The 23,125-nt window shown below is 40.4% G+C and overlaps 1 protein-coding gene across 1 annotated transcript in view; it reads right to left on the reverse strand.

Moving 5' to 3' along the window:
- Nucleotides 1-16,050: 16,050 nt before the first annotated feature.
- The window catches only part of wscd1b (WSC domain containing 1b), a 47,692-nt gene continuing 40,617 nt past the window's right edge, over nt 16,051-23,125 (reverse strand). Inside the window, exon 9 of the mRNA XM_074673122.1 lies at nt 16,051-17,231. Within this exon, the coding sequence (XP_074529223.1) occupies nt 16,879-17,231 (353 nt within the window). The 3' untranslated portion in view covers nt 16,051-16,878. The remainder of the gene's footprint in view (nt 17,232-23,125) is intronic.

Consider the following 23,125-nt stretch of genomic DNA (forward strand, 5'->3'; position numbering starts at 1 on the left):
TGAATCAGTCTGTGTGGGTCCTAAAAGCAGATGCTGCTGTCTAACATCATGTACTGAGGCTCATAGATCTGACAAACAGCTGGCTATGACGAAAGCTTGAATATGACCATGCGGGTTCTATTTATAGACTTTTTAAAGGTGATGTTTTATCTTCATGGAGATATGGATGGAGTTTGTCTGCCTACAGAGAGAGGGCAGATGGAGACACTGAACCATCTGCCATCTGAGACAGCGAGGGATTGATATACAGACTGATCTAAACCAGAGATGATGTCTGTCATGTGTTACTCAGAGGTTTTCACATTAAATGCTGAAATCATAATTCATCTTTAAAGTGTTGGATCTTTTTCTTTTAAACTGGGGCTATGGGCCCTTTTGTCTAGGAAGCAGCTGCAGAACCAGAACTGAAGCATGGCTATCACCTGCTGTAGTTGGGGATAGATCTACCTGTAATCTAACTAATTCAAAAACATCCAACAAAAAGCATTGCTCTGGATATATGTGAACACTCTTCAGTTGTTTTTCTTTTTCTTCTTATACCACCCTCTTTTTCAAGTCCCTTCTTCATCAACAAATTTCAACTGATTCAAACTCCAAACCGTTCAGCTCCTTCAGGACTACCGTGCTATGGCTATCCATGTCTGTTTCACAGAAACTTTCAGAGATAGTTCCCTTTTTTCACGATTTGGGTCACATTCAAATGAATGCAGAATCTTCAGAATGTGCACATTTCAGAACGATTTCAGCTTAATTAAAACCCTTCCCATTCAGTCATACACTCACCAGAAACTTTGTTCAACCTTTAAATTATTCAGCCGTCTTTTGGCTTTCTTTCCATTGACACTTGTGATACCTGTCAGGGGCCAGTTCAAACCTTATCTGGACCATCCAGACTTCCTGTAAAAAGCTAAAACGTCTGTTTCAAACCCAATGTTGACCTGATCTGGACGTCTGTTTCAAACCCGATCTTGACCTGATCTGGACGTCTGTTTCAAACCCAATGTTGACCTGATCTGGACATCTGTTTCAAACCCAATCTTGACCTGATCTAAACATCTGCTTCAAACCCAATCTTGACGTGATCTGGATGTCATTTTTAAACCTAATCTTAACCTGATCTGGACGTCTGTTTCAAACCAATTTTGTCCCGATCTGGATGTCTGGTTTAAACCCAATGTTGACCTGATCTGGATGTCTGGTTTAAACCCAATCTTGACCTGATCTGGATGTCTGGTTTAAACCCAATCTTGACCTGATCTGGATGTCTGGTTTAAACCCAATCTTGACCTGATCTGGATGTCTGGTTTAAACCCAATCTTGACCTGATCTGGACGTCTGTTACAAACCCAATCTTGACTTGATCTGGATGTCTGGTTTATACCCAATGTTGACTTGATCTGAATGTCTGGTTTAAACCCAATCTTGACCTGATCTGGATGTCTGGTTTAAACCCAATCTTGACCTGATCTGGATGTCTGGTTTAAACCCAATCTTGACCTGATCTGGATGTCTGGTTTAAACCCAATCTTGACCTGATCTGGACGTCTGTTACAAACCCAATCTTGACTTGATCTGGATGTCTGGTTTATACCCAATGTTGACTTGATCTGGATGTCTGGTTGAAACCCAATCTTGACCTGATCTGGATGTCTGGTATAAACCCAATCTTGACCTGATCTGGACGTCTGTTACAAACCCAATCTTGACTTGATCTGGATGTCTGGTTTAAACCCAATCTTGACCTGATCTGGTTGTCTGGTTAGAACCCAATCTTGACCTGATCTGGAAGTCTGGTTTAAACCCAATCTTGACCTGATCTGGACGTCTGTTTCAAACCCAATCTTGACTTGATCTGGATGTCTGGTTTAAACCCAATCTTGACCTGATCTTGTTGTCTGGTTAGAACCCAATCCTGACCTAATCTGGATGTCTGTTTCAAACCTTATCTAGACCTGATTATAGGCTGTATAAAACAAAGATGTAGGGTGAATCAGTGTTGCCAACTCCTCAGCATCGGAAGTGGCTATAGGCCCGCCCAAAAGTTGCCAGAAGTTGTCAGATTTTTTTTTTTTTCTGTCCAACGAGGGGGGGGGGGGGGGGGGGGGGGGGGGGGGCTGCCTACCTGCCAAATGAGCTGTCCTAGTGCCAGTAGTGTACAGCTGGCTTCCGTCTGCCAATTTAAAAAAATAAAGAAGAAGTGTTGTCTCTGTAGTCCCTGAAATGACATAGGGACAACATTGTTTATTATTTTTTCATATTAGCAATGTGAACCCTGTCAGTTTCATCATGAGCCAGAAACAGCTATCACCGACGGGTCTGTGGGTTTTTTGTAGCCTGACAGAGAGAAAAGACCGCACTGCTTATCTTAGTATCATTAGCTAAATACAGTACAATATATGTCAGTCCTTCGTTGCTATACAGTGTGCAGGGCCCATTCATATTCTACGTGTGTTCATCCATTTTGTCCGTCGGCCCGTAATCGTTAGATGTGCTGTATTTTCATGCAATATATGGACGAAATGTTCCATCCGTCTCCGCTACCGTAACTTTAGGTTATGAATGAGGCTGTGCACTGAAACCAGGACCGCCAGTCCAGCTGTCAAACATCGTCAAATAAAATGAATGTTATGCAACAATGAAGTCAATAATCCGTGAAGAGGGCTTAAATAAGATGATACAATGGTTTTCATAATATATTTCTATTTCATATAGACAAAAATACTTCATTTGTTGCTCGTTCTTTTTGCCGCTTTGAATGCCATGTTGGTTGCGGTGAAGCTGGTGAAAATATGAAATGCATTCTGGGTAGCACTTACTCCCAAGGGTGGTGCCAGAAAATTTTAATTTAAGGGGCCACACAGCCCTCAAACTTGTCCCTTAACTTAACATTCTGAGAATCGGGACAGCACCGGCACTTCGCAGAATTGCACATTTTTGAGATTGAGGGTTAAGGTTGAGGGTTAAGGGAGGAATTGGAATTCACCCATAGTCTCCGCAATGTCACCCGTCAGCTCCTGAAACAGAGAAATGAAGCCAATCCCTAGACGAGGTCACATTGGATATGACTCAGGCTTTGAGCTTCTTTTCCTACAGCTATGGGGCAGGTGACAGTCACTTGAGCTGAACTGTGTTCCTGATTGGACAATCAGATATGCCCAATATCTTCTAAACCTCATCCAGTAAAAAGTTGTCTTGAACAAAGAAAGCTTGTTTTTATCCAATCTCTATGTAATTCCAAAACAAACACATGCCTTACTTAAAGTAATTTTTGACACTGTGCGGAGGGCCACAGGATGGCGAGGGAGTGCAATTAAAACAATCCTCCTCTTAGCATCTTTAAGAATTGATTGGCCTTTTTTAAAATGTTCTATCTCTACTGTATTATCCCAAAAGCATGATCACAGTGCCCAGAGCAGAAACTCAAAATTTCAGAGGTTTTATCCCAAGTTCTTCGGTTCCTCTGAGAGCAGTCTGTTTTTCTAATCATCTAATCTCTTCAAATTAAACCCCTGTGTCCACCAGGAGACCTGTTTTCATTATAACAGATCTAATTAATCTGTATGATTAGTAGCAGTTGACCTGTTAAAGACATGTTTTCTCCTCTGATTCGTACTCATTCACTGTGAGTTTCATTTCCTCAATGGTTTGAATTAATTTTCCAGTTTAAGTGACGGACAGAGAGCTGCTCTTTAATCTCATTGTGCTGTTTGATCAGTTTGTCTGATTAAAACCTCTCATGTTTAATCAGATGGAGCTCTAAGTGGACTCATCTGTGAGTTGGAGCCAGTGGCTGCTTTGATTGAGAAATGTCACCTTCACTTCTCACAGATCATCACTTTTCACTCTGAGGTCTTCTCTGTGAGGGGAATTAAACGGCTGCCAAAGCTGAGCACTCCACGAACGCACCCGAGTCCAAGTACTGAGAGAAGAAGTCAAACAGTGAGAAATAGATGTGCCTCACTGGATCAGGTTTCACATTGCAAACAAGCTTCTACTTTCTTTCTTTGCATCACTGAAAGCCACGACTGAAATGCTGTTTGACTGTAAGTTTAAAGTCTGCCTGTACACATATAGCTGAGTATTTTCAAAAATAAATATCACCCCTAACGCAGCGGGCAAATCTGCAGATAAGTGTGGCTCGAGGCGTGTCAAACTCATATTTGGCAGTTTTCAGATGTAAAACCCGTGCCGGCCAATTAGAATGAGCCCTTGTTATTCAGCTGTGATGTTTAAGAACCAGAAACTCTGTTTCTTGGTGTCTACGCAAAACTATGAAACCAGAGCTTTCCAAAATCTTTACTTTGGCCAGATTTTTAGAAAACATTGTTTTAAGCGAAGTGACATGGCAGGTGTAAATGTATAAAAACAATTGCTTTTTCTCAGATCCTTACATGGCCTCATGTAAAGGTAAGTATATATGTAGGATCAGTCCAAAGTGAGCATCATTTCTGTAACTTAGAGCTGCTTCGTTCCACCCCTCCTGCTCCCGGTTGTCTGTGTGGATTGGTCAAAGATTGTGACTGGGGCTGTTTCCCAAAGCCCAGGTACCTTGCCTTGCCTTGCCTTGGAAGGCAGTGCCTCCGAAGAAAGTTAAATACAAACGTGGGAGTAGACCGTATGCTCAAGCGGCTACACATATTGTCATAGCTTGCCACTTTTGTACCCTTTTTGCTTTTTTATTGTCACATCATTGACACGCTGCAGGTGCAGCTTCTTAGTAATTATAGTTACATGAGTGACACACAAAAGAGTTAAGTGTTGACATGGTATAAGTTGTCATTTTCAGAGGGCGTCTCTCTGGTGTGTTTTTTCCTTCCATTTTTTTCCTTTTACGTAGATTCACGCATTGCATGTTGGGTATTAATAGCCATGGCAAGGCAGCGAAGGATACACCTGTGTATCCTTGGTCAATTAGCCACATGCTAACCAAACGGAGGACATATGCCTCCAGAGGACATGAGCATTGGAACAGCACTTGGGCAGCGACTGATGATGTGGATGCCTGCCCACGCCCACATCAGACCAAGGCAAGGCAAGGTACCTGGGCTTTGGGAAACAGCCTGGGAGTGAGGAGGCCTTTATTGATGACGTGGGTAGAAGGACCTACAATCAGGGATGGGTACTTTTCACATTTGAAACGATACGGTACCAATGCCCGGTACCTGGCAATCAGTATTAGTACTCAACAATACCAATGCCCGGTACTTTTTTTGTGCATATATGGTAAAAAAAAATATCTTTTTTTTTTAAATAATGAAGTATTTTTCAATTTAACATATTTATTTTTCAACATATAACCTTGCAATCCTGTGTTCATGTCCAGCATAGAAAATCACCTACTCTTCCACTCCCTCACAGTTACAAGGATGCATTTAGGTACCTAAACATGGTACCTTTTGATTTTACATGAATCGGTACCCGGTACTTTTGACAGAATTCAGTCGGTATCTTCAAAAGTACCTAATTCGGTACCCATCCCTTCTGACCTCCTCAGCACTCTGTCGAATCAGAACACGAACCAGTGCACAGTACTCCATAATTCCTCTTTTGGATACTCTGACCGACATGACTGGCTGACGTGACTGACTGACTTTCAGACGTAATCTTCCGCTGTGAGTAGTTTTTTTCTTCTCCTTTGTCGCCTTCAGATTTAAACAGGGTTTTTCTTTTTGAACTAGGAACAAATTGTTTTCTTTGCTCTCTTTGAACTGAACTGAACTGAGCAAACTGATTATACCTTTATGAAAAACTTTTGAACTGAGGTCAACTAAATCTTCCTTTCCCTCACAAAGAAAAAGAATTTAGAACATTTGTGTACTGCACATTTGTGTTATCTGTTATTATTGTGTCTGTGAATTAAATTTGTTGTTCCAGGGCTTAAATTGTCTCTTTCTGTTTCACTCTATGTTAGTAGCATGGTTGGTTTCAGCGAGCCTCGTCAGTGAGGCTCTTCAAGCAGGTGTGCAGCAGGGGGCGGGGCTTCCTGAGAGCAGAGGAAGAAGGACAAATGTTTGGTGAACCACATGTTGGAAAAGGGAGAAGGCTGGAAAAGGAGAAAGGAAAAGAAAGGGTTTTTTTTCTGGCTTTTTTTCTTTTTTTGGTAATGGTGTTTTCTCCTCTACAAGCCAAACAAAAAGGGATATTTTGTGCTCTGGAGCTTTGGAGGACCATGACAATTTGGCCATCAGGAGAACTCTCTAAGCTGGACTTTACACAGAGCTGGACCAGGACTGGTGAGTCAGACTCTTTTAGACTTGTTTTTCATCCTTCCTGTGCTTTCTTTTAAACCGCATTTACTTCTGTTCAACATTCAGCTGGGCTTTAACGGTTCTTGAGTTTCTGGAACATTTCTGTCGAGTTAAAGGGTATTTTGTGTTCGATTCAAGGGGACGCTATTAATGTTGTTTCATGCTCAAATCTTATGTGATTTAAGGGTTTTGAGTTTGTGTTAAAAAATTTGAACTGGAACACGCCTGTAGCTTCTAAACCCAAAACAGTAACTCACCTTAAATAACTTTGTTTCAGTGAAGTCAATGCAACAAAACAATCTTAAAGTGAATCTTTCTCTATAAGTTGTTGTTAAAAGAATCACGTCATTGTGAAACAGACATTTAATGCTCATTAGTCCAGTCTGGAGAGATGATTCACACTTATCACTGGAGGATTCAGCAGTTGTTGAATGTTTTCTCCCAGCATGCATTGAGTCTGACTCATAGACCATATACAATGATGGGCAAAAATATCTGTCTGTAAGTAGTCTTTGTCTCTTTTGTTCCAGTGCATTTTTTATTTCTGTAAAGATTCAGACAATGAAGGCCCGTCCCTTCAATGAAGATCTTTGTTTGATAACCTCGTCATTTCAGCAAGTCCAACCCAGAACAGATTGTTTTGATCAGTTTACAGACATATTCAGAGATTTCTACCACAAATGAATAATAAGAGGCTTAAAAATATGCACATATGATATTTAAGTAACTTTATATCCATGTTTAAAACATGGGAAAGCATGAAGCACCCTCTTTAAAGTAAAGTGGTATTACTATCTTTGTAAAACATATCGTCTTCAAGATGACACCATAAATGGTCAGTGTACCAGTATTTTTTTCCTGTGTGGTTGTTTTATTTTTCCTCCTAAATTGCATATTAATTACCCATAAATAATAGTGCATGGAGGAAAAACCCTTTGATTATTTGCGTCTTTCGTTCCTGTTTGTTGTTTATTCTTGTGAAGCTGAAGTAATAGTATGTGTTTGTAGAGTAGTCTCTGTTTCATACAGCTGAACTGAATTTACTGCCCGTGATAGTTGTGTCATTGTTCTCTGGTTTAAAAACAGCAGATAGACAGCAAATAAGGAAAACAAAGCGTGTGCTTGTGTGTGTGCTCGGACGTCAAAATGCTATTCTGGTAAGACTTCCTACTGAGTGTAATCACAAGGTGGGACTGACACCTGGTACTTGATGCAGTTCAGAAAGTAAAGTGAAGCTCTCTATTTTAAATAATATGTATACACTCTTTTCACTGCATCCAGTCAAATCCTGGCTCCTCTACAGCCTATGGGAACCAACAATAGGAAAAAAATAAATAAAGAAATATCAATGCAATAGGAAAATTATTTTTCAACACTGAGCTCAAACGTACCATTGAAAATGTTACACAATCAGTGGACGATGTAGATAGATATTTTCCTCTGGAAATTAGTTGCAGAAGTACAATTTTTCCTTCAAAAGCTCTGTCAGCTCTGTTAGAGTTTTACTTGATTTTATTACATGAACAACAAGATGAGACTGTTGGACATCAGTGATGTCGGTAGCGTGCAACAAAGTAACGCGTTACTTCGATTTTTTTTTTTTTCAGTAACTAATCTAACGCGTTACTATTTCCAAACCAGTGATCACATTAAAGCTACTTAACTAAATCTCTGTGCGTTACTTTGCTTTTCATTTTTCTTGTAAAAAAAAAAAAACTATCGTTTTTTTTCTTGCTTCTCGGGGAGTGACGAGAGTCACGTGTTCATCACGTTTTCAGCATGTGGACAACTCTCGTGTGTTAGCAGCCAGCACACAAAGGTAAACAGAGGGGGAGAGGAGAGATGCACGTCTCCTAGCTGGAAACACAGTCACTGTTTTGAGTTTGTCAGCTAAAGATGACAGTATTACAGTTCGTTGTTTACCCTGTGCTGGCAATTTGCTTAAGATCTTTGACTGAAACATTTAGGAATCAATGAGAGGGAGATCAGCACACTGCGGCCATAAACGCTTGAGAAGTTGTTTGACTTTTACCTGGGGGAAAGGTGAGTCCCGTCTGTCACTGTAACTCCCTCTAGTCCATGAGCTGAACACTCCGTTTAGCAAAAATCCATCCGATGAGGAACAGAGCAACAAAACAGGCTATAATACAATAGGCTATGGCTACAGCGAGGCACCCGGTGACAAGCAGGGGCGTGCCCAGGCTTTTCAGACTGGGGTGCCCTGAGCAGGGTACTGAGGATGATGTGAGCCCGCACTGCAGTAACGTTTATTTTTGCATATTGTATTAAAAATACAGGATCAACAGGCTACAGCTTTAACAAAAAATAAAACTGATAAAAAACAAACTATTTCAAAACAAAGCATTTAAAAAGAAAATAATTTAAATCTAAAATTTAAGTGTATATTGCTGTAGTGTACCAAAAATATTACTGCAAAAACTGTCTTTAGTTGTATTTTGAAACTCAAAATCTATACAATGAATATTTTTGTCCACGTTTTATGACTACCGATGTCTGCATGTTACTTTAAAACGAAACATGTAGACTCATATTATTATTCATTTTAATTGCATCCCACAGTTTTACCAAATTATGCAGCTGCAGGTGTTGTCGGTAGCTGGTGAAAGAAACCAATAAAGTAACTTGTAATCTAACTTACTTTTAAAATCAAGTAGCCAGTAAAGTAACTAAGTTACTTTTTAAAGGAGTAATCAGTAATCAGATAACGTTTTTATAGTAACCATGGCAACACTGTTGGTCATGCACTGTGTCATTTCCATGACTCTAAAAGACTTTCAAAGAAAGTTTGCTTTTCACATAGATCAGCCAACACTGCACCATGAATGAACATATTAACACTTGGTGTACTTTTGAGTCATTTATGGTAACAAAACTTCATACACATTTGGAATATTAAACTTGGTTTCTGTTGAACCAACCCTGCAGCCTTTTATTTAAGGTTCCGGTGAACTTTTTTTCACCTGTAACATCCTCATCCTCACTGTGTGATTGGACCAAAGCATCACTCCCACTGTCGTGGTGTTTGTCCTTTGAGATTCCTCCTGAGCTGTCAGGACTCATCTCATCACTCTGCTGCTCAAGCTCCCAGCTCTACTTCACTCCACATGAGAGGAGGAAGAGGAGGAGGAGGCTCGGTCTGACCATCATCAGCAGTCTGACCACATCTCCTCCTCCTCGTCCTCAGTGTCTTTATGTGTTCTGAATTCATGTTTGATCGCTTCGTGTAGTAAATCAGCGGGAGGGGCAGTCAGTGAAGACATCAGTCTTTAAAGCAGATGGTGAGTTGTGTCTTAATATAACCCGGCCCGTCTATCAGTCTGCTCCGAGCTGATGACAGACACCTGACTGTGAGGCCGTCTGCTGCTGCTTCACTAATTAAACTCGTCTCACACTCACTGCATCCTCTGGGATCAACACAGCTGTAACAGACAGGCTACACCATGAGCCGCGTGCTTGTCAACCAGCACCCAGTGAAATATTTTTCACTCAACTAACTTAGAGTGATGAATCTGTCTGATCACATCTTTTTAATAATTTAATCAGGAGCTGCAACATGTTAATCATGGTCCAATTTGAAAATATGACACACTAACCCTTATATTCTGTTACCTGCACAGTTTAGCACGGCAGTCTTGAGGCCCCCCCTGAACTCTGTGTGTATTTTCTTATGTAACAGTGGTGAAAAACGTGCCCTGTATAGTTGCCCTATGACAACAATTTTCCTTGATCCGTGTAGATCTAATATACATTTTTAATAGCAGGTCAAATTTGACCCAAAATGATCTGTAAGGGTTACTCGCTTAACTCACTCCTGCTGAAGGTCTCAGATCTGAGGGACGTCCTTAGGTTAGCATGTTATCATCATTCATATGATTTCCCATCATGGGGAACAGTAGTTATTATAGTCTTTATGAAAAACTGAGGTAGGTCTACTCTCTGCCCAGAAACACCCTGTTACAAACAAAACAACAACATACAGGCAGAGGAGAGGGTTCCAGGCAGACACAGACACTGACACACACGCATAGAGGCCCATAGAAGATGACTGAGCAGGACTTTTCCTGTAGAAGTGGACACTTTATTTTATAGGAAAATCCTGTGGACTCCACCTTTAACCACAGATTATTGGATGTAGATAAAAAAAAAATCCAAATTATCTTGGAATAACTGCAGATCATAATGACACTGATTGGCATTGCACACTTCAGTTTGATTGCCTAACGGTTGAGCTTGGAAGTTGTAAGAAAAGTGATGAAAATGATCAAACAGCACATCCGACTGCAGCCGCAAAACTCTGGCCATACAAATTTATGCCACAAAGTGTACACAGTGCACAGAGATCTATGTGTTGACAAAATGTTGCTAACTGATTGGGGGTCTTTGCCCCAAGTGGAGGAGTTCATGTATCTCTTGCTCTTGGTCACGGGTGAGGGGAAAATGGAGCGAGAGATTGACAAATGCTAAAGTGTCGGCATTGATGCGGATGCAATCAAAGAGGTAGTTGAGCCAGAAGGCAAGGCTCTAAAGTTACTGGTCAATCCACGTTACGAGCCTCACCTATGGTCAAGAGCTGTGGGTAGTGACCTAAAGAACAAGATCGCAGATACAAGCGGCTGAAATGAGCTTTCTCCACAGGGTGTCAGGGATCAGCCTTAGAGGTAGGGTTTGGAGCTGAATAGTGTCAAAAGATTTAGGCTGGTCTCATTATGCACATTTTAAAGGAAATATGAAATCATCCCTGCTCTTTGAATATTTCTGAACGACTGTCGTTGTTTGTCCTTGAGCTGAGCAAGGTCCCAGTCATTCTCCAAAACCTCTTCTGCTGCCAAACAATAATGTGTGTGAGTGCACATTGATCCATTCAGTCTTTTCTGATGTCGTTGACCTCAGATTTTAAAGGATGAGAAAGACCTCTCAGTAGCTGCGGTTGATACTGAAATGATACAGGGCAGCTTAAACAGATGGTGAACCTCTGGCAATAGAGTTTTTGTGACGGAGCTTGCGTTCATTACTGCTCCTAAAAATCCTCTGATAGTCTGACTTTCTCTGGCAAGAAGCTTTTCTTTCTTTCTTTCTTTCTTTCTTTCTTTCTTTCTTTCTTTCTTTCTTTCTTTCTTTCTTTCTTTCTTTCTTTCTTTCTTTCTTTCTTTTACAGAGACAACTGTTCAACACTAAAGTTACATACTCTAAAATTGACTTTGAAAATTGTTAAAACTTGGTGATAAAACAGGGAACTTATGGTAACATGGAGAGTTTAAACTGATAATTGTCTTGAAAATGTTACTCACACATCTAGCTTAGACCATCCTATATCAGCATAAAACACAATGAATAGCAGTAAAACTTCTTATGTTTTTAAATTTACTCATTTATTTGATAAAATGAACCTCAGAGTAGACCAGCTTCTGTTTTATAAAACAATGTGTGGATTAGCAGCAGCTTTTTTCCTCAGCTCTCTGGTGATGTTGCTCCTCTCTGGTGTCAACCTGTGTCTTTTCTCCCTTCTGGGTCCAAAATCAAGTAGTTTCTCTTGAGCTCCCTCTGGTTTTGAATGTCAGTTGTTGGAACTAGATTTGCAGGGTTTCTTTCTTTTGGATGTTTCATTGTTTGACTGTTTTTGATCTCGCTTCAGTCCAGTGGAGCTGCAGTCATAAATTTGTTTATTTATTTAAATGTAAATTCTACCCTCTGTGTCAGCTTGTTAGCACCTGGAGCTGCTACATGAGACTACGACAGGCTGGAAGTGTGAGTGACAGGGGGAGAAGCTCCACAGCTGTAGCTGTAGCTGCTTATTGGTGAAAAGAGAGAGAATCTTTAAACACAACACTCGTCATTTTTAAGAAAGGTAAACTCGCTGGGGATCGATAAAGCCTCCGGATCAGTCCAGAACAACTCAGAAGATGCTCTGGTGGAGGGTTATACTTCAAGATCGCTGACTGGCTCATTTCACTGTCAATCAAAAAGGGATTCAGCCTCAGACAGATCATCCAATCATCATGCAGAAGCCGAGCGTCCAGGCAAGCCCACTGCCTCATAGACCCCCAGAGACGCTGAGCGTCCGATGGGCGGGACAAAGCCCAGCGTTTATCCAATGACCGTCCAGTTTCCACAGTGGAACAACCCACTCTACACTTCCCCGCTGAAGTCAGAAGACACTCAGCGTCCGACTGTGTTAAAGCGCTGAGACGCTGCAGGGATGAATGAGAAGGAGGTGGAGCCAGTTACCTGTGATAGGAGCTGATTCTGAACAAAAGTTTAAGGAACTCTAGCGCAGATTTTGTCAATGAAATGTACACACAGCAGCACATATCACCACTTTTTTTAGGGACATTTTAGGGGAAGCTGAGCTTCCCTTGCAGTCTTCGAGCAATCACCCCTGCTTCAGCCTGTGTTTGGCCATGTATTTTTTTTAACTTCACTCAAGCATTTTGTATTTGTTTTTTTGTTATTTGTGATTAATAAGTGCAGTGCAGCCCTGTGATTGGCTGGCGATCAGTCCAGGGTGTACCCCGCCTCTCACCAAATGACCGCTGGGATAGGCTCCAACCACCCGCGACCCTGAACAGGATATGCGGTTCAGAAAATGAATGAAGTGCTGTGCAGATGTCAAATTAGAGTAGTTTTCTTAATTTTCTTTTCCTTTTTTAATGTTTCACCACATTTTTGTAAATGATTAATGTAACAGGATCATTTCATTGAATGAAGTCAGTATAAATTTAAGGCTGCAGTGACTCATAAACCTGTGACCATATAATTGACTTTAATAATAGCTTTAAAAGATTTGTGTTGGAATTAAAGCTGCTTTATTAACACAGATGACCATTTTTCCTCCCAGGGTGTTTTAGCCATCAATCCAGAGGGACACCAAAGAGTAAGATTTATTGTATCCTGTTTGCCCACACAGTTTGGAGATTTGCTTTGACTTTTTGTTGAAAAGTATTTGAACTTTTAGAGGAAAGAAACATTCAGGTTACTTGTCAAAATGAAAAATCTGTTCGGTGGCAGTGCAGTTAAATGTCAGACTCAAAGTGAAACCATGAGCTTTGTTTCAGAGAGAAGTCAGATCACATGAAAATGATAAGATTTAGGGAATTTTAACGGAGCCTGAACGTCACAAAAATCCTTAACAAATCCACGTCTGTGTTAAAAGTTGATTAAATAAAGAATAATGGATGGACAGATGTGTGCCCAGCTCTGCTATCCTCAGTGATTTTGTGACACTTTCACTGTGACTTCAGACCTCGCTGTTACAACCTGCTCGACTCGCCCTGTTCATGACCTTACAGTTTATTACAGCAAGGACATTTGCGTTCCTGCTGTTTCTGCACATCCCTGCTGCTGTAAAGGTGTGAGCTATAGGGATGTGGTTCACAGCAGGGACATGAACCTGCTCATAAATCCAGGGATTGAGGCTGCTTTGAAGGACTAGAGTTTGGGTTATTATTCCTGTAGCTTAGGTGGGACTCTCAGTTTGAGTCTCACCTCTTCCCTGTGACAGAGACTTGATGGGATTTTCTTGAAATGGCATAAATGTTGATTTTTGCAGACACAGTGTGTCAGAGGTTTTACTGACAGTTAATGTCCACAATTTCAGACTTTTTCTTAATGGTGATGGAACTATATACATTTATAAATTAATACTTTGTCATCACTTCTGGAGAGTTGTTGAGCAGTCCATACTTTATAGTTGATGTTACATACCTGTGACAGAAACTGCTCCAGCCCATCTGAACTTCTTCAGTCTTGGTTCATAAAGCTACTTTTAAAGTCCCACATATTGGAAACTTTATAACCAGTTCAAGCTCCTCCTACTGGGCTGCCGAAATGAAGCAGGGATGAAAAACTGAAAACTTTCCAAAACAACCAAAAGTGAGCCCCCTACTGGACAGGCAGGTTGCCAGTGCTTCTATGGATAATGTTCCTGAGATAAATAATGGATGGACAACAGAGTAAAGAAAATAATGCATTGAACTAGGTCTGGGTAATTAGAGCAAAAATCACAATTAATTGAACCTTATAATGTCACATTAAATAATAATTATTACATTATGTATTAAGTGATTACTTAATTCAACGCGGAAACCCACGCTTTGTAAAAAGTGATGCAATACGTAAGAACTTATTACATAATGTGGCAAAGTTCATTACATATTGCATTCAAGAATTTTATTACAAAATGCAGTGTTATTACATAATAAAGAGAAAAAATATTACATTATTATATATTGGGGCATTATTACATAATGTGGCGATACAAACCTCTTACCTTAATTTCAGTTAATGCACTATCCCACTCTTAACTCTGTTTATCCTGTTTTTTTTTCTTAATATTTGTATATTTTTAAAACAAATACCTGAAATGAACATGATGAACAATTACTTATTGAAACAATGGACAATTGAAAACACATCAGCTAGAATGGAAATATTTTGTAGTTTTAAAAAAATGAAATAAAAAGTTCTAATGATAATGATAATTTTGGTGTTGAGTAGAGAGAATAACAAGGGGGAAATTGTAATAATTGACAGAGCAGTTTTACGTTTGTTAGAAGCTCCTAATGTCAGAAGGCATGTTATTTTTTTTATTTTTCTCCCAGACCTTCACCAAACCCACCACTTGTTACTAAGCACCAGTTCAATCTGGACTATATCTTCTGTACAGGTAGCACCTGCTCTACTGGCTGGACAAAAACAGTGTCTCATAATCATCTTGAAAATGGAAACAATAGTTTAATGCTGAAAAACAAATATTTAGAGAATGAGGGCAGAAGTGTTTTAGAGTGCATCAATGAATGGTTTATTAAAGTGGTGCTGTCAAAACAAAATTCATAATTTCGTTCAGTTTTCCTGAAACTGGACTGCAGTAAGTACATTTTTTAAAAATGACAGTAAACATGACTGTAAGAAATTAATTGTCCCTCCTCATTTGTGCAATATTCTCATATAACCCTCTTTAAATTATTGTGTACATATCACCAACTGTGTTATTTTTAAACTACTGTGAATATAAAACCACCTCTTGTTTACACATCACCACTAAACCAGTACACATTACCTCCCTTTTATAGTGTTTTAGTGCTCTGGTATTTTTTATATTCTTTATTTGAAGGTTGGTTCTTCCATTACTTGTTAGTTAACTCAACATTCAAACTGGGCTCCTCCTCCTTTGATCAGTGCCAGCGGTAGCGCACACCCACAGCCTCCAACTGTACTGTACACATTCACCAGCCTAGCAAAACACCTGTAGCATTGTGCCATGCACCTGACTTGGCATGTTAGCACAAGCTAATCATGGGGATCTGACACGTACCTGCTCGCGTCACTCTTCGTCCCGTCCTCCTCTCCAGGCGCCTAAAGGAGAGTGAAAGACAAGCCAAGCTTCACCCTTGCTTGGTAAAAAGCTGGCGTCTTGTTTCACTTTGGCTGTGTTTTTCTTTCTCTAGCTGCTACTCGTTATTATCAACCCACAAAGTCACTCGCCCACTGGGCGTGCTGTAATTGGCTGATGTAATCACGCTTACTCTCCACCCAGAAACATCCTAACACAATCAAAACGTAAACATACTTGCTGAGGAGAGGGTTCCTGGCAGACACAGACACTGACACACATGTATAGAAGCCCAGAAGTGATGATTGAACATGATTATTCCTTTAAAAGTTGACATTTTATTTTTTAAGAAAACCCTGCGGACTCTACCTTTAAAATTGTTTCATAGTCTTTATTCAAATGTTCATATATTGTCGACTCTGAGAGCCCTGCACAAGAGTACCTATGTGTCTGAACTGTTGGTCCATGTACAAATGGCAAATTAAAAACCTGGAATCCTTGAATATATTTTTTTCATTTTCATCATGTTCAATCACTCTGGTTAAAAATTGATGTTGATAATATCTGAAATACGACATTTCAAATGAGTTGAGTGTAAACAACTGAGTGAGTTTAATGAAATAATCCACTCATGGTCACATTTCAAAGCATAAAGCACAAATCATATTTCTGAGTTCATGAACTTTTTGTATGGAGTTTCCTCTCGGCCTCGTGTGGCAGCTTTAGCGCTCTAATCCAACAAGATTGCAGACCTGTAGCAGCCAGAAGATTCCCACAGATTCAGTCTAATCCGGGTAATGCTAATGCCGTGGTTGTCGTCTGTGTTAGTATGAAGTTGACCTTTGAGTAACATGGGTATACTGCTTGATAAAAACACATTAAATGTCCTAAAGTGAAATTATAAAGAGCCACAGAAAACCCTCTTCATCCAGATTGAGTCCATCAGGGATTAACACACTTGTATTTGTGCAGTCGGCACTTTGCTGCATAATCCTGACTCTGCAGGCCAACAAATCATGTCAAATCCTCTCTGAGTCTTCATCATGTTCTGTTCTCAGAGAGGCAGCCCTGCTCGAGGTCTTCCTCACTTTTTCAGCAGAGTCACACTGAGTCATGCTTCCTCCTGTGACATCCAGAGTTTTTCTCTTCACAGTGTGTGTGTGTGTGTGTGTGTGTGTGTGTGTGTGGTTATCAAAGAGTCACATCAGACAGTGTGTAAAGGTTCCCCATGAAGACCTGCTCTCTGCAGGACCAGCCGTTTAAACTTGTGACCTCTTCTCATCATCTGGGCGAGTATTCCTGTGGTAGTCTGCTAAAGTTCCTGCTCTGCAGCGCCTGGTCCACGGATCGGATGAGGGGGTCGATCATGTCCCTCATGTCCGCAGTGAAAGGGTCAAAAGAGGGTCTCTGTCCCCCTGAGCGCTTAAAGTGTCCGTCCTGGTTGGTCTGAGCGCACAGCAGCCTCTCCTCTGTTATGGAGACGTTCAGAAAGGCAGTGATGAGGCGAAGCTCGGGGAGGAGAGAGCGCTGCAGCTCCTCGTAGTGCACAACCAGCAGGTGGCGTCCATACTGCAGCCAACTGAGGGCGTGAGACGCCCACCAGGGGGCGTAGCTGGAGACAAACTCTGGCCACTCTGCAGGAGAAAGAGACAGACATTTAGACCAGCTGGATTATCCTGTGTGTGTCTTATAAACATCTGTACTGGGAGTTTCTGTGGCTCCGTGAGGAGTTTATGATGTCTGACAGAGCTGGACTGTTAGTAAATACCCAAAGACTTTCACTGAGAGAAGTGCCCTGAAAAATCTGAAACTGTTCAGATGTATACGCAGATTCAAGAGTCAAAAACAAGTGTAAAAGATTTAAACCAAACACAAAAAAATACAAGCAGAAGAAAAAAAAACAAGTTGCAAATCAAGACAGGATGACAGAAGTGCTCGAGGCCCAAAGGGGCATCAAAACCCCAAAACTGTGGGGACGATTTTTTAGTTTAAGCAAAAATCTGGAGCATTTTTTATCACTCAGAGCAGGACAAATATTGAGAACACTTTACCTCACTGTAATATAATTAAGGATGGACATTTCTAGCAAATATACTACTCAATAGCTGCTGCTAGCTATTGGTAGATAATTTAAATAGTCCTCAAACCTCTATGCAAACATGAGGTGGTAGGGATTCATGTAATGTAAAAGTTGTTGCAGGCTAGTTTAATATGATAAACAGACGGGTATGATCTATGTGTATGTTTTAGTTTTACCTGGCAAAGTTTTCACATCAGCTCAGTTTAGTCAGGAACACTCTTGTCATAGATTTAAAGCATTTATTGCCAAATGTAAATACAGTTATAGCTGACGTTAAAGCTCTGCTTTTGAGAGTACCCCCTGGGTTAGCCAAGAAGCCTGCTTAGGCTTTCCAGGGCCAGCATTACGAAATCCCCCACGGGGTTACATACAATACATACAGACAGACTTAAAAGGATACAAACATGGAGACTTGGTAGGAGGAGACTGGGTAGGAGGAGGTAATACTTCTAGACAGTAGCAGAGTGCACGGACAGGATTGTTGTGATTGGTCGACTGGGGTGGGGACCAGTGATTCGATCATCAGCCTGTCAGCTGATAGCATCTGTGCATATGACTTCTGTGTCCTGCATGAATTTATGCAAACTTCATTCTTTTGAAGAAGTTTGTCCCAGAACTGTTTGGTACTGAGAAGTTTATGACTTTCTTTAGTGCTGAATCTCACAGTGCTGCACCTGTTTGACCAGCAACTGGCCCTTTCTCATGTTATCACCTCCACCAAGGAGGTTGTGTTTTTGGGAGAGTCTGTCTATCTGTCTGTGAACAACATGACTCAAAAAGTTAAAAACAGAGCTTAATGAAATTTTCAGGAAATATTCCAAATGGGATGCGGAACAAGTGATTACATTTTGGAGGTGATCCGGATCACCGTCTGGATCCAGAATTTTTTTAAAGGATTCTTTGTCATTGTGAGATAGGGACGTTTTCACCATATGTGTATATAACTCCACCCTAAATGGTCAGATTGCTTTGCAAAACAATACAAGACAAGGTCCCCATAATTTCTGACAGATGTAAAAGTACGATCCAGATCCTGGTAATATTTTGGATACTAAGATCTGGAATATGAAATATGTTCAGGGTCATCATAATTTTCAACACTGCAGGTAACAAATTATTGCACAAACCTGCAACTAACAGAAAATTGTGGCAGACAGTCTGAAAGGGAGTATAACATTAAAGTAGAGGTAGACCGATATATGGGGCCGATATTTGGACATTTGTCTCGATCGGCCATTGGCCGTATTTTCTTTTAAAAAGCCGATTTTTGATCCGTTGTATAAAATGACGCAATTTTTGATCAGGCACAAAAAAGATGAGCACCTCAAACTTGTGGAACCACTTGGATACATTACATACTTTTGTTCAAATTATATTAATAAGTTTAAATTTCTTTTTTGACATTTTAAGAAGAGTGTGAATGTTTACTACTGCTTGTTACATTGTGTGTTTACTCAGACAAAATATTTCATTGTTTTGAAAGCTGAATAAATGTTCAGAGGACTGGACACGACTTGTTGTAATAGATTTCTTTTAGTTGCTCAGAAATCGCTGCGTTTCACAAAAATGTGATAAATATATATTTATTTAACAATCGGCCTGAATATCAAATTGGAAAAATCGGCTATGCATATCAGCATCAGCTGCCCAAATTTGGAAAGCATCGGCATCGGCATCGGCATCGGCCCCCCAAAAACCCATATCGGTCGACCTCCACATTAAGGTAAGACTGAAGTGTTGCCTGACAATCACAATATGCTTGGTGGAGGTCTGCAATCTCTGAGTGCATTTCTAGTACTATATATATTATCATATATATTATTGTGTTATAGTATTAAAGTCAACCCCTTTCCAAGATTTGATTTGCTCCAGATGTTACATTTTTCTTTGCTGTGGTTAGACGATATACACTACAGATAATGCCATATATGTGATATATGAATAACATGTTAGTTATGTCTCCAAAACCACCTTCTTTCATCTGAAAAAAGAGCCCCTATCTGCCCACTTCTCTCCTTCTCTGCTGCTAAAACCTCTTTCTAAATCCTTTGTGAAAAGTCTTGAATCCAGGATGTCTGTGTGCGGATGTTTTAGTTGGTTTCTGTCATGGAGCTTTTATTTCTGTATGATTCGGAGTGTTTCTTTGTCAAAGATTTGAGAGCAAAAACCTTGTCTGATTCTGAGGTATTTTGCATCCTGAGTCTTTTTTTTTTTTTTTTTTCTTGTTGCTGAAAAAAAAATGAGGAAGTGAGTTGGTTAGCTCAACACAAAACCATACAACAGCTGACTCCACTGGAACAGAGGGACCATGGTGTCTGTTTGATTTTGATGGGCCTCACTGACTAATGTGCCAAAACACAAATTGATAAAAAAAAACGAAAACCACACAGCTCTGACTTTTATTTATCCACACAGCTAACAGTACAGTTAAGTGGCTCTGACTGGTGTGTGCTCTGAATATATTAGGTGTATTAGCTCTGAAGCTAAATCAGCCCTGCAGCTATAGTAATATTAACTTCACTCCCTCTTGCTGTACTTCGTCTTAACAATGAATCCAGTTTCCTGTCTGTTTCACGGGGAGTTACAGTGAGGAAGAAACATTTCATGTCACTAGTAAACTGTTCCTCTGAGCGCTGAGAGGCCCGGAGCATTTGTTTTGTCATGTTTCCATTCACCTTAGATCCTCAGAGCCCTTGAAGCTAATTGCTATCAAGCACCCTCACCGCCCTCATGGGTGGAGTTAGGGTTTGTGGATTACGTGCTGCAGCCTCTCCTCAGCTTACACTTCTGCTTCCAAATGGAAATCAATGCATCAGTCAGTCCATGTCCCCCCAGGCAGTAAACACCCACGCAGCAGCCACATCCGGGTGTTTCTTAAAGGGATAGTTTTTTATTTCTAAGTGGAGTTTTATGAGGTACTTGTCAATAGTCAGTGTTTCACACACAGGTGATTCAGGACAGCTCAGTCTTTTTGTTGAGACCTGAAACAGCAGGAAGGCAGAAAATGTTGGTCACTTTATTCTGCCATCAGGAAGCTGAATGGAGTTTGTGCTCTGTCCTTGGATCCAGAACTGACGTGTTCAGTAAGAGGCTGCTCAGTGGACACACAAGGACACTTCTCTCCAGTTTTCCATTTTCTTTCTTTATTTTATTTGGCTTGAATGCAGTTCTTGAGCGCATCTATATTTCAAAGCACGTCTTTGTACAATGATAATAAAAAACCTTTTCTTATCAAAACTCATCTAAAGGACCCATGTAAGTGATCGGTGTACAGCAGGCAGAGCAACACGTACATGCCAAAATGCTCATAAAATCCAAATAGAGTCCAATGTTCTTTGGTTGGAAATGAAGCTGTTTGGTCTTTAGCAGTTGATAACCTGGCTTCTGTCTAAATTCTTCATCTGGTGTCTTCACAAAGGAGCTGAACCAACTTTGATCCTCTGTGTGTAATACATTATTACTGACACGCCCTGTATTCAACCCCATTTAAAAAAAAAAAAGAACTTAAACTTTGAAGAAAAACCAACATTAACTACCTGACAGGAGTTGGTCCTTGTACATGTGTACTTCAAAAACTGAAATAAATTCTTATTTCAAGACATTAAAAGATAAAAACAACACGTACATTGCTTGTAAGTAGTAAAGATAAAGCAGACAAACTGTTTTACTCTGCAGTGCTTCTGCACCCAGGTTGCGTGCTCATCTGGTGTTGTTGATAAACAAATAATCCCTCTATATACTTTAACTCAGTGTTTCCCGAACTTTTTTTCCGGCGACCCATTTTTTGGAGGAACAAGCCACGGCGACCCAATCCAAAATATGTCCAACCTGTAAATCGATTGACAGGATAACTGTGCAGAGATTAAATAAAGGTTCTCTAATGATGTTTCTGCATCATCTTACATCTTTTCTACCAGCTAACAGACCTAAGAGACTAATTTGACAAATGTGTTACACTTTGTTGGGCGTATACTCAGTACTGTAATGAGCCGGTCAAAGTCAAGTTTCTGTCAGTCGTGACCACTATTTTGGGGTCTCTGTCTTGTCACAGCCTCAACAGTCTTTGGTCTCAGTCTTGTCTTGGTCTCCGGGTCTCCTGGTCTCAATGGGTCTCGGACTGACATGTCAGTCTTGGAGGGATTTGAAGCAGTTTCACGACCAAGACCGGTCTCAAGATCACTTTTTCGTGGTCTCGGTCTTGTCAAAGCCTCGTCGTGACAGACAAGAAAAAAAATATTTTCCATTCTATTCTATTCTATTCTATTCTATTCTATTCTATTCTATTCTATTCTATGTGGTTGTAAAAGAGATAAAAAACAAAATACCAGACTCAGGACTAAATATTCAGATGCGATGCTCATCCAGAATGAAGTTAAGGATCTGTTCATGCCTCTTTTTCAGCGTGACGTCACTGCACACCTGTAACACACTCCGTTTCTGCAGCTGGTGCCCGTCCAAGATCCAGCAGTGACTTTAGACTTTCAAAGTCAAACGGGTTTTAAATCTAACTTCAGATCTCTCTTTTGGAAACTAGTGATCAAAGTAATCAACAGATCAGCTCTTCAGTTTGTGTGATGGTGACACAGTGACAGCGTTTTGTGCTGTAAAACAGTAGGAAACATAAGGTGGTTTGGCTTTGGCTAATCGAGCTCATGGCTTCAGACTTTTTTAAAGCAGTTACATGTTTCCAGTTACACTAATCATTGTGGGGATAACCCTTTATGATGAAAATAACCAGATATGACAGTATGAGGAGCCAATCATCAGTGAACAAATCAGCAAGGGGAGACTTCTTCTGGTTAAGGAAAGCATGAATTTCATGTTGACATTTTGGAAACTAATTTGGCGACCCATAAAAAAATCTCTGGCGACCCACCTGTGGGTCAGGACCCAGACTTTGGGAACGACTGCTTTAACTTATGCTTAGCTGCTGCAATTCACTGCTGCTTTTTATGCCAAAAGAAATGTAACTTTGACAAGGTGTAGCTTAATGGAGTGCACACATTTCCAAAACACAACGTGTATTGAGTTGAATTTTTTTTTTTTTTTTTTTGAGACTTGAGCTTTTAGTTTCTCTCTTTGAAGAACAAGTAGTTTTCAGGACGCACCACCGGATAAACTTGAGGAGAAACAAATGTGAAGTCCTTTTCAGCAGACGTGCTGATCAGCTGAAAACCATTTTTCTCTTTGTGTCCTCCTTTTGTGTTTGGATCATCTGTGTCAGCTGCAGACTTGTATGAAATACTTAAATGTTTCCTCTGATATAAAGAACTGAGTCGTATGCATAGAAGCACTAACTGTCTTCGGTGCACAGACTGTTTCAGACTAATGAAAAGGCAGACTGATGCTGGCTCTGTCTGGATGTTTTAACAGCACTAGCTAATGGTACCATCACAAAAATAAAAAAGAGATGAAGGACAACATTGTGCCGACGATCTAAAAGCTGAA

This window comes from Halichoeres trimaculatus, unplaced genomic scaffold (assembly GCF_033239565.1).
Source record: "Halichoeres trimaculatus isolate MK-OKI-2021-1 unplaced genomic scaffold, fHalTri1.1 fHalTri1_scaffold_6, whole genome shotgun sequence".
NCBI classification, from domain to species: Eukaryota; Metazoa; Chordata; class Actinopteri; order Labriformes; family Labridae; genus Halichoeres; species Halichoeres trimaculatus.